The sequence below is a fragment of the Scyliorhinus torazame genome, chromosome 19, assembly GCF_047496885.1.
Source record: "Scyliorhinus torazame isolate Kashiwa2021f chromosome 19, sScyTor2.1, whole genome shotgun sequence".
Classification (NCBI taxonomy): domain Eukaryota; kingdom Metazoa; phylum Chordata; class Chondrichthyes; order Carcharhiniformes; family Scyliorhinidae; genus Scyliorhinus; species Scyliorhinus torazame.
In genome coordinates this window covers 7,640,809-7,653,494 of record NC_092725.1, presented here as the reverse complement: position 1 = coordinate 7,653,494, position 12,686 = coordinate 7,640,809, and the positions used below count along the sequence as shown (strand labels likewise).

Here is a 12,686-nt window from a genome sequence, read left to right as displayed (position 1 = left end):
AAGTGCTGGGAAACGGGATTGGAACAGAGACAAGTGCTGGGAAACGGGATTGGAACAGACACAAGTGCTGGGAAACGGGATTGGAACAGCCACAAGTGCTGGGAAACGGGATTGGAACAGAGACAAGTGCTGGGAAACGGGATTGGAACAGACACAAGTGCTGGGAAACGGGATTGGAACAGATACAAGTGCTGGGAAACGGGATTGGAACAGCCACAAGTGCTGGGAAACGGGATTGGAACAGCCACAAGTGCTGGGAAACGGGACTGGAACAGACACAAGTGCTGGGAAACGCGATTGGAACAGCCACAAGTGCTGGGAAACGGGATTGGAACAGACACAAGTGCTGGGAAACGGGACTGGAACAGACACAAGTGCTGGGAAACGGGACTGGAACAGACACAAGTGCTGGGAAACGGGACTGGAACAGACACAAGTGCTGGGAAACGGGATTGGAACAGACACAAGTGCTGGGAAACGGGACTGGAACAGACACAAGTGCTGGGAAACGGGATTGGAACAGACACAAGTGCTGGAAAACGGGATTGGAACAGCCACAAGTGCTGGAAAACGGGACTGGAACAGACACAAGTGCTGGGAAACGGGATTGGAACAGACACAAGTGCTGGGAAACGGGACTGGAACAGACACAAGTGCTGGGAAACGGGATTGGAACAGCCACAAGTGCTGGGAAACGGGATTGGAACAGACACAAGTGCTGGGAAACGGGACTGGAACAGACACAAGTGCTGGGAAACGGGATTGGAACAGCCACAAGTGCTGGAAAACGGGACTGGAACAGACACAAGTGCTGGGAAACGGGATTGGAACAGACACAAGTGCTGGGAAACGGGATTGGAACAGACACAAGTGCTGGGAAACGGGATTAGAACAGACACAAGTGCTGGGAAACGGGACTGGAACAGACACAAGTGCTGGGAAACGGGATTGGAACAGACACAAGTGCTGGGAAACGGGACTGGAACAGACACAAGTGCTGGGAAACGGGATTGGAACAGACACAAGTGCTGGGAAACGGGATTGGAACAGCCACAAGTGCTGGGAAACGGGATTGGAACAGACACAAGTGCTGGGAAACGGGACTGGAACAGACACAAGTGCTGGGAAACGGGACTGGAACAGACACAAGTGTTGGGAAACGGGATTGGAACAGACACAAGTGCTGGGAAACGGGATTGGAACAGACACAAGTGCTGGGAAACGGGATTGGAACAGACACAAGTGCTGGGAAACGGGATTGGAACAGCCACAAGTGCTGGGAAACGGGATTGGAACAGACACAAGTGCTGGGAAACGGGACTGGAACAGACACAAATGCTGGGAAACGGGATTGGAACAGGTACAAGTGCTGGGAAACGGGATTGGAACAGACACAAGTGCTGGGAAACGGGATTGGAACAGACACAAGTGCTGGGAAACGGGATTGGAACAGACACAAGTGCTGGGAAACGGGATTGGAACAGCCACAAGTTGGGGGGGATAAGGTGGAGAAGTAGGCTGCAAGTGTTGGGCACACTGGATAAGTGGGGCTTGTTCAAGGATCAGCTACTTCGTGTTCTTGATAAGTATGTACCGGTCAGACAGGGAGGAAGGCGTCGAGCGAGGGAACCGTGGTTTACCAAGGAAGTGGAATCTCTTGTTAAGAGGAAGAAGGAGGCCTATGTGAAGATGAAGTGTGAAGTTTCGGTTGGGGCGATGGATAGTTACAAGTTAGCGAGGAAGGATCTAAAGAGAGAGCTAAGACGAGCAAGGAGGGGACATGAGAAGTATTTGGCAGGAAGGATCAAGGAAAACCCAAAAGCTTTCTATAGGTATGTCAGGAATAAGCGAATGACTAGGGAAAGAGTAGGACCAGTCAAGGACAGGGATGGGAAATTGTGTGTGGAGTCTGAAGAGATAGGCGAGATACTAAATGAATATTTTTCGTCAGTATTCACTCAGGAAAAAGATAATGTTGTGGAGGAGAATGCTGAGCCCCAGGCTAATAGAATAGATGGCATTGAGGTACGTAGGGAAGAGGTGTTGGCAATTCTGGACAGGCTGAAAATAGATAAGTCCCCGGGACCTGATGGGATTTATCCTAGGATTCTATGGGAGGCCAGGGAAGAGATTGCTGGACCTTTGGCTTTGATTTTTATGTCATCATTGGCTACAGGAATAGTGCCAGAGGACTGGAGGACAGCAAATGTGGTCCCTTTGTTCAAAAAGGGGAGCAGAGACAACCCCGGCAACTATAGGCCGGTGAGCCTCACGTCTGTAGTGGGTAAAGTCTTGGAGGGGATTATAAGAGACAAGATTTATAATCATCTAGATAGGAATAATATGATCAGGGATAGTCAGCATGGCTTTGTGAAGGGTAGGTCATGCCTCACAAACCTTATTGAGTTCTTTGAGAAGGTGACTGAACAGGTAGACGAGGGTAGAGCAGTTGATGTGGTGTATATGGATTTCAGCAAAGCGTTTGATAAGGTTCCCCACGGTAGGCTATTGCAAAAAATACGGAGGCTGGGGATTGAGGGTGATTTAGAGATGTGGATCAGAAATTGGCTAGCTGAAAGAAGACAGAGGGTGGTGGTTGATGGGAAATGTTCAGAATGGAGTACAGTCACAAGTGGAGTACCACAAGGATCTGTTCTGGGGCCGTTGCTGTTTGTCATTTTTATCAATGACCTAGAGGAAGGCGCAGAAGGGTGGGTGAGTAAATTTGCAGACGATACTAAAGTCGGTGGTGTTGTCGATAGTGTGGAAGGATGTAGCAGATTACAGAGGGATATAGATAAGCTGCAGAGCTGGGCCGAGAGGTGGCAAATGGAGTTTAATGTAGAGAAGTGTGAGGTGATTCACTTTGGAAGGAATAACAGGAATGCGGAATATTTGGCTAATGGTAAAGTTCTTGAAAGTGTGGATGAGCAGAGGGATCTAGGTGTCCATGTACATAGATCCCTGAAAGTTGCCACCCAGGTTGATAGGGTTGTGAAGAAGGCCTATGGAGTGTTGGCCTTTATTGGTAGAGGGATTGAGTTCCGGAGTCGGGAGGTCATGTTGCAGCTGTACAGAACTCTGGTACGGCCGCATTTGGAGTATTGCGTACAGTTCTGGTCACCGCATTATAGGAAGGACGTGGAGGCTTTGGAGCGGGTGCAGAGGAGATTTACCAGGATGTTGCCTGGTATGGAGGGAAAATCTTATGAGGAAAGGCTGATGGACTTGAGGTTGTTTTCGTTGGAGAGAAGAAGGTTAAGAGGAGACTTAATAGAGGCATACAAAATGATCAGGGGGTTGGATAGGGTGGACAGTGAGAGCCTTCTCCCGCGGATGGATATGGCTGGCACGAGGGGACATAACTTTAAACTGAGGGGTAATAGATATAGGACAGAGGTCAGAGGTAGGTTCTTTACGCAAAGAGTAGTGAGGCCGTGGAATGCCCTACCTGCTACAGTGGTGAACTCGCCAACATTGAGGGCATTTAAAAGTTTATTGGATAAACATATGGATGATAATGGCATAGTGTAGGTTGGATGGCTTTTGTTTCGGTGCAACATCGTGGGCCGAAGGGCCTGTACTGCGCTGTATTGTTCTATGTTCTAAGTGCTGGGAAACGGATTGGAACAGACACAAGTGCTGGGAAACGGGATTGGAACAGACACAAGTGCTGGGAAACGGGATTGGAACAGCCACAAGTGCTGGGAAACGGGATTGGAACAGACACAAGTGCTGGGAAACGGGATTGGAACAGACACAAGTGCTGGGAAACGGGATTGGAACAGCCACAAGTGCTGGGAAACGGGATTGGAACAGACACAAGTGCTGGGAAATGGGATTGGAACAGCCACAAGTGCTGGGAAACGGGATTGGAACAGATACAAGTGCTGGGAAACGGGATTGGAACAGATACAAGTGCTGGGAAACGGGATTGGAACAGCCACAAGTGCTGGGAAACGAGACTGGAACAGACACAAGTGCTGGGAAACGGGATTGGAACAGACACAAGTGCTGGGAAACGGGATTGGAACAGACACAAGTGCTGGGAAACGGGATTGGAACAGACACAAGTGCTGGGAAACGGGACTGGAACAGACACAAGTGCTGGGAAACGGGATTGGAACAGACACAAATGCTGGGAAACGGGATTGGAACAGACACAAGTGCTGGGAAACAGGACTGGAACAGACACAAGTGCTGGGAAACGGGATTGGAACAGATACAAGTGCTGGGAAACGGGATTGGAACAGACACAAGTGCTGGGAAACGGGACTGGAACAGATACAAGCGCTGGGAAACGGGATGGGAACGGACACAAGTTCTGGGAAACGGGATTGGAACAGACACAAGTGCTGGGAAACGGGATTGGAACAGACACAAGTGCTGGGAAACGGGACTGGAACAGACACAAGTGCTGGGAAACGGGATTGGAACAGATACAAGTGCTGGGAAACGGGATTGGAACAGACACAAGTGCTGGGAAACGGGATTGGAACAGACACAAGTGCTGGGAAACGGGACTGGAACAGACACAAGTGCTGGGAAACGGGACTGGAACAGACACAAGTGCTGGGAAACGGGATGGGAACGGACACAAGTGCTGGGAAACGGGATTGGAACAGATACAAGTGCTGGGAAACGGGATTGGAATGGACACAAGTGCTGGGAAACGGGATGGGAACGGACACAAGTGCTGGGAAATGGGATGGGAACGGACACAAGTGCTGGGAAACGGGATTGGAACAGACACAAGTGCTGGGAAACGGGATTGGAACAGACACAAGTGCTGGGAAACGGGATTGGAACAGACACAAGTGCTGGGAAACAGGACTGGAACAGACACAAGTGCTGGGAAACGGGATTGGAACAGACACAAGTGCTGGGAAACAGGACTGGAACAGACACAAGTGCTGGGAAACGGGATGGGAACGGACACAAGTGCTGGGAAACGGGATTGGAACAGACACAAGTGCTGGGAAACGGGATTGGAACAGACACAAGTGCTGGGAAACGGGATTGGAACAGACACAAGTGCTGGGAAAAGGGACTGGAACAGCCACAAGTGCTGGGAAACGGGATTGGAACAGATACAAGTGCTGGGAAATGGGATTGGAACAGACACTAGTGCTGGGAAACAGGATTGGAACAGATACAAGTGCTGGGAAACGGGATGGGAACGGACACAAGTGCTGGGAAACGGGACTGGAACAGACACAAGTGCTGGGAAACGGGATTGGAACAGACACAAGTGCTGGGAAACGGGATTGGAACAGACACAAGTGCTGGGAAACGGGATTGGAACAGACACAAGTGCTGGAAAACGGGATTGGAACAGACACAAGTGCTGGGAAACGGGATTGGAACAGCCACAAGTGCTGGGAAACGGGATTGGAACAGACACAAGTGCTGGGAAACGGGATTGGAACAGACACAAGTGCTGGGAAACGGGACTGGAACAGACACAAGTGCTGGGAAACAGGATTGGAACAGACACAAGTGCTGGGGAACGGGATTGGAACAGACACAAGTGCTGGGAAACGGGATTGGAACAGACACAAGTGCTGGAAAACGGGATTGGAACAGACACAAGTGCTGGGAAACGGGATTGGAACAGACACAAGTGCTGGGAAACGGGATTGGAACAGACACAAGTGCTGGGAAACGGGACTGGAACAGACACAAGTGCTGGGAAACGGGATTGGAACAGACACAAGTGCTGGGAAACGGGATTGGAACAGACACAAGTGCTGGGAAACGGGATTGGAACAGACACAAGTGCTGGAAAACGGGATTGGAACAGACACAAGTGCTGGGAAACGGGATTGGAACAGCCACAAGTGCTGGGAAACGGGATTGGAACAGACACAAGTGCTGGGAAACGGGATTGGAACAGACACAAGTGCTGGGAAACGGGACTGGAACAGACACAAGTGCTGGGAAACGGGATTGGAATGGACACAAGTGCTGGGAAACGGGATTGGAACAGATACAAGTGCTGGGAAACGGGATTGGAACAGACACAAGTGCTGGGAAACGGGATTGGAACAGACACAAGTGCTGGGAAACGGGATTGGAACAGCCACAAGTGCTGGAAAACGGGACTGGAACAGCCACAAGTGCTGGGAAACGGGATTGGAACAGACACAAGTGCTGGGAAACGGGATTGGAACAGACACAAGTGCTGGGAAACGGGATTGGAACAGACACAAGTGCTGGGAAACGGGATTGGAACAGACACAAGTGCTGGGAAACGGGACTGGAACAGCCACATGTGCTGGGAAACGGGATTGGAACAGACACAAGTGCTGGGAAACGGGATTGGAACAGACACAAGTGCTGGGAAACGGGATTGGAACAGACACAAGTGCTGGGAAACGGGATTGGAACAGACACAAGTGCTGGGAAACGGGACTGGAACAGACACAAGTGCTGGGAAACGGGATTGGAACAGCCACAAGTGCTGGAAAACGGGACTGGAACAGCCACATGTGCTGGGAAACGGGATTGGAACAGACACAAGTGCTGGGAAACGGGATTGGAACAGACACAAGTGCTGGGAAACGGGATTGGAATGGACACAAGTGCTGGGAAACGGGATTGGAATGGACACAAGTGCTGGGAAACGGGATGGGAACGGACACAAGTGTTGGGAAACGGGATTGGAACAGACACAAGTGCTGGAAAACGGGACTGGAACAGCCACATGTGCTGGAAAACGGGATGGGAACAGACACAAGTGCTGGGAAACGGGATTGGAACAGACACAAGTGCTGGGAAACGGGATTGGAATGGACACAAGTGCTGGGAAACGGGATTGGAATGGACACAAGTGCTGGGAAACGGGATGGGAACGGACACAAGTGTTGGGAAACGGGATTGGAACAGACACAAGTGCTGGAAAACGGGACTGGAACAGCCACAAGTGCTGGGAAACGGGATGGGAACGGACACAAGTGCTGGGAAACGGGATTGGAACAGACACAAGTGCTGGGAAACGGGATTGGAATGGACACAAGTGCTGGGAAACGGGATTGGAATGGACACAAGTGCTGGGAAACGGGATGGGAACGGACACAAGTGTTGGGAAACGGGATTGGAACAGACACAAGTGCTGGGAAACGGGATTGGAATGGACACAAGTGCTGGGAAACGGGATGGGAACGGACACAAGTGCTGGGAAACGGGATTGGAACAGATACAAGTGCTGGGAAACGGGACTGGAACAGACACAAGTGCTGGGAAACGGGACTGGAACAGACACAAGTGCTGGGAAACGGGATTGGAACAGACACAAGTGCTGGGAAACGGGACTGGAACAGACACAAGTGCTGGGAAACAGGATTGGAACAGACACAAGTGCTGGGAAACGGGACTGGAACAGCCACAAGTGCTGGGAAACGGGATCGGAACAGACACAAGTGCTGGGAAACGGATTGGAAACAGACACAAGTGCTGGGAAACGGGACTGGAACAGCCACAAGTGCTGGGAAACTGGATTTGAACAGACACAAGTGCTGGGAAACGGGATTGGAACAGACACAAGTGCTGGGAAACGGGATTGGAACGGACACAAGTGCTGGGAAACGGGACTGGAACAGACACAAGTGCTGGAAACGGGACTGGAACAGACACAAGTGCTGGGAAACGGGATTGGAACAGACACAAGTGCTGAGAAACGGGGCTGGAACAGACACAAGTGCTGGGAAACGGGATTGGAACAGCCACAAGTGCTGGGAAACGGGATTGGAACAGACACAAGTGCTGGGAAACGGGATTGGAACAGGACACTAGTGCTGGGAAACGGGATTGGAACAGACACAAGTGCTGGAAACGGGACTGGAACAGACACAAGTGCTGGGAAACGGGATTGGAACAGCCACAAGTGCTGGAAACGGGATTGGAACAGACACAAGTGCTGGGAAACGGGATTGGAACAGACACTAGTGCTGGGAAACGGGATTGGAACAGACACAAGTGCTGGGAAACGGGACTGGAACAGACACAAGTGCTGGGAAACGGGATTGGAACAGACACAAGTGCTGGGAAACGGGATTGGAACAGACACAGGTGCTGGGAAACGGGATTGGAACAGACACAAGTGCTGGGAAACGGGATTGGAACAGGACACAAGTGCTGGGAAACGGGATTGGAACAGACACAAGTGCTGGGAAACGGGATTGGAACAGATACAAGTGCTGGGAAACGGGATTGGAACAGACACAGGCCCGATGGTCCTTTTCTGTGCTGTGGACCCCGATGACTCTGTAACCTAACCTGCACATCCCTGGACACTAAGGGCAATTCAGAGTGACCAAACCTCCCAACCCGCACATCTTTGGACTGTGGGTGGAAACCGGAGCACCCGGAGGAAATCCACGCACACACGGGGAGAACGTGCAGACTCCACAGACAGTCACCCGATGCCGGAATTAAACCCAGGTCCCTGGCGCTGTGAGGCAGCAGTGCTAGCCACTGTGCCACCGTGCCGACCCGTGTCCCCTGGCGCTGTGAGGCAGCAGTGCCGACCACTGTGCCACTCTCATTTAACCCGTGTATATATCTCTTGGCTGCCTCTTTGTGTCCTGTCCACAGCTCACATTCCCATCCACCTTTGTATTATCAGAAAGCTCCGATGTAGTCCTCTCAATCTCCTCTTCCAAGTATTGAATATAGATTGTAAATAGCGCGGAGCGACAGCACTGATTCTCAAGGATTCCACACCCCAGTGTATCCTTGCTCCTGTCTTGTTAACTAGTCCTCTTTCTGTGGCAGTACATCGAGCTTCTCGCCCACTAAACACTGATGTGGCACCTTATTGAACACCCTTTGAAAATTCAGCTATGCCTACAAACGACTGCTTTCCCTTCATCTTCTTTACAAGTTACACCCTCAAAGTAAAAAAAGGTATATATTTGAAGGCTGACTCCCGGACTCCTCACACCAGGTCACCAGAATGCCAAATTGCAAACCACAATTTCTACAGCATGAGAAGAGGAGTCCTAGGTGGACTCTTAATTAGTTTGCGGGGGAAAGCACACCAGGGGACAGTTAACTGCCGAGCTTTTCTTTTTAAATTCGCACCAGGCAGCTCATCCCTGATTGGTCGACGCGCCCACCGCGAGGAATGAACCAGGGAATGGCTGTACCCTCGAGCATTTCGTTTTGGGGTTAAAGGCGGCGCAATGTGCGGGCATGTCCTTTGTGCGCGTGCACGGCCACAAGAGCAAATGTAATTCTCGGCACAATCACTGCGCACCGTTTGGTCAGCGCCGTCCAATCACCTGTAATGTTGGGACACCCTGTTCCCAGTTTTGCCAGCATGGGCTGGCTGGTAAAGCTCAGCACTACTGCCTGAAGCAAAGGCACTTATTTTCCCTCCCCTCAATGGCCAGGTTACATTTGCCAACTCAAACCTGCCGGGGACGTTGCAGCACACAGGAAGCCAAAAACACCCTCCATCTCTGCAGCCCTCTCTCTTTTGGACGCCGAGGATACATAGATACATAGATACTGGAGGTGGTGAGTGAAGGCACATGCTGCTAGGCCTACCTGGAGAAGCCCTTCCCACAGTGGCTGCGGCAAGACGTAGGGCTTGTTGATGCCACCCTCGTGGGAGCGGACATGTAGCTCATGCGGTCCTTCCGTTTGAAGCGTTGCTGGCAGATGGGGCACTCAAACGGCTTCTCATCCGAGTGTGAGAGTTTGTGGCGGTTCAGGTGGTACACGTCGCGGAAGGCTTTCCCGCACAGCTCACAGCTGTGGTTCTTCCGTACCCGGCGGGAGGGGGAGGATGCCGGGGGCTGGGTGAGGGGCTCGCCCCCACCCACCCCGGCCATGGTCATGCTGAGCAGGGCGATGGGCACCATAGTGGGGGGGTTGGGGTTGACGGCGGCCGGCAGCTGCCCTCTCGCCCCTCCTGAATGGGTGCCCTGGTGCCTGCGAAGGTTGTAGTTGTTCTTGAATTCCTTTGAGCAGAGAGGGCAGACAAAAGGCCCCTTTCCCCCTCAGCTTCACTTTGTCACCCTCCGGGCCCGGCCTTGCCTGGGGCTGGGCCTGCGGCTCCTTGGGCCTCTCTGGCTGCTGTGGGCCCTCGGGTGCCCCGTGGGGCGGCTGGATTCCTGAGACATGGCGGCTGCGGTGAGGATCGGCAGGAGATCGGCGTGGACACCGGACGTCTGATCCATGGCGGCCGTCTGCAGGGACAGAGCGAGACATGCCGTGTTAGTGAGAGGACAGTGGGACCCTGACCCCAATACCCCCTCCCTGCCCCAATACCCCCTCCCCGCCCCAATACCCCCTCCCCGCCCCATTACCCCCTCCCCGCCCCAATACCCCCTCCCCGCCCCAATACCCCTCCCTGCCCCATTACCCCCTCCCTGCCCCATTACCCCCTCCCTGCCCCAATACCCCCTCCCTGCCCCATTACCCCCTCCCTGCCCCAATACCCCCTCCCTGCCCCATTACCCCCTCCCTGCCCCATTACCCCCTCCTGCCCCAATACCCCCTCCCTGACCCATTGCCCCCCTCCCTGCCCCAATACCCCCACCCTGACCCCAATACCCCCTCCCTGCCCCAATACCCCCTCCCTGCCCCAATACCCCCCTCCCTGCCCCAATACCCCCTCCCTGCCCCAATACCCCCTCCCTGCCCCAATACCCCCTCCCTGCCCCAATACCCCCTCCCTGACCCATTGCCCCCTCCCTGACCCCAATACCCCCTCCCTGCCCCAATACCCCCTCCCTGCCCCAATACCCCCTCCCTGCCCCCAATACCCCCTCCCTGCCCCAATACCCCCCTCCCTGACCCGTTACCCCCTCCCTGCCCCGTTACCCCTCCCTGCCCCCAATACCCCCTCCCTGCCCCAATACCCCCTCCCTGACCCAATACCCCCTCCCTGACCCATTGCCCCCTCCCTGCCCCAATACCCCCCTCCCTGACCCAATACCCCCCTCCCTGACCCAATACCCCCTCCCTGACCCCTATACCCCCTCCCTGCCCCGTTACCCCCTCCCTGCCCCAATACCCCCCTCCCTGACCCAATACCCCCTCCCTGCCCCATTGCCCCCTCCCTGACCCCAATACCCCCTCCCTGCCCCAATACCCCCTCCCTGCCCCAATACCCCCTCCCTGACCCCAATACCCCCTCCCTGCCCCAATACCCCCTCCCTGCCCCATTACCCCCTCCCTGCCCCATTGCCCCTCCCTGACCCCAATACCCCCTCCCTGCCCCAATACCCCCTCCCTGCCCCAATACCCCCTCCCTGACCCCAATACCCCCACCCTGACCCCAATACCCCCTCCCTGCCCCCAATACCCCCTCCCTGACCCCAATACCCCCTCCCTGCCCCATTGCCCCCCCTCCCCTGACCCCCAATACCCCCTCCCTGCCCCAATACCCCCTCCCTGCCCCAATACCCCCTCCCTGACCCCAATACCCCCTCCCTGCCCCATTACCCCCTCCCTGCCCCATTGCCCCCTCCCTGACCCCATTGCCCCCTCCCTGCCCCAATACCCCCTCCCTGCCCCAATACCCCCTCCCTGACCCCAATACCCCCCACCCTGACCCCAATACCCCCACCCTGACCCCAATACCCCCCTCCCCGACCCCAATACCCCCTCCCCGACCCCAATACCCCCTCCCCGACCCCAATACCCCCCTCCCCCGGGCCCCTCCCCTCCCCGGGCCCCTCCCCCTCCCCCGGGGCCCCTCCCCTCCTCCGGGCCCCTCCCCCTCCCCCGGGCCCCTCCCCCCTCCCCGGGGGCCCCTCCCCCTCCCCGAGCCCCTCCCCCTCCCCCGGGCCCCGGCCCCTCCCCCGGGCCCCTCCCCCTCCTCCGGGCCCCTCCCCCTCCCCCGGGCCCCTCCCCCTCCCCCGGGCCCCTCCCCCTCCCCCGGGCCCCTCCCCCTCCCCGGGGCCCCTCCCCCTCCCCGGGCCCCTCCCCCTCCCCGGGGCCCCTCCCCCTCCCCGGGGCCCCTCCCCCTCCCCGAGCCCCTCCCCCTCCCCGGGCCCGGCCCCTCCCCGGGCCCCCTCCCCCTCCCCCGGGCCCCTCCCCCTCCGGCCCCTCCCCCCGGGCCCCTCCCCCTCCCCCCCGGCCCCTCCCCCGGGCCCCTCCCCCCGAGCCCCGCCCCCGCGCCGCGGCGCGGCGCGGGTCCCGGATGTGCCCCCCACCGGGAAGATGAAGCTGCTCCAGCCGCTCTCCATCCCGCGCGCCGCGCCCGCGCCGCTTCCTGTTGACAAACCGCAGCCGCTCGGCGGCAAGATGGCGGCGGCGCGGGCCCGACCCCTGACCCCGGCTCACCCCTGACCCCGGCCCCGCCCCCTCACCCAGGCCCCGCCCGCGGAACAGTCCCACCCCGACCGGGGGGGGGGGACAGAAGCAGTCGCGGCCCCGGGAGTCCGGCCCAGAGTCCGTGTCCCCGGGGGGGGGGGGGGGGGGGCGCTGGGGGCACAGCAGCCCCGCCCCCGGAGCCCCGCCCCCCCCGGAGCCCCGCCCCCGCCTCTCTCTCTTTCCCCCTCCCCGCTCACACGCATGGAACATCCCAACCGGAGAATGGGCGGGCCCGCCCGGGGGGGAGGGGCCGGGGGGAGGGGGGATGGGGCCAGGGGGGTGGGGAGGAGCCGGGGCCCAGGGGGGCGGGGCCCGGGGGAGGGGGGGCCTAGGGGGCGGGGCCCGGGGGAGGGGGC

At 56.5% G+C, this 12,686-nt stretch overlaps 1 protein-coding gene across 1 annotated transcript in view; it reads right to left on the bottom strand.

Moving 5' to 3' along the window:
* The window catches only part of LOC140395999 (myc-associated zinc finger protein-like), a 182,611-nt gene extending 170,316 nt beyond the window's left edge, over positions 1–12,295 (bottom strand). Inside the window, 4 exon segments of the mRNA XM_072484036.1 lie at positions 9,553–9,584; positions 9,586–9,629; positions 9,632–10,196; positions 12,171–12,295. Coding sequence (XP_072340137.1) covers positions 9,553–9,584; positions 9,586–9,629; positions 9,632–9,869 — 314 coding nt within the window. The 5' untranslated portion in view covers positions 9,870–10,196; positions 12,171–12,295.
* Positions 12,296–12,686: the final 391 nt, after the last annotated feature.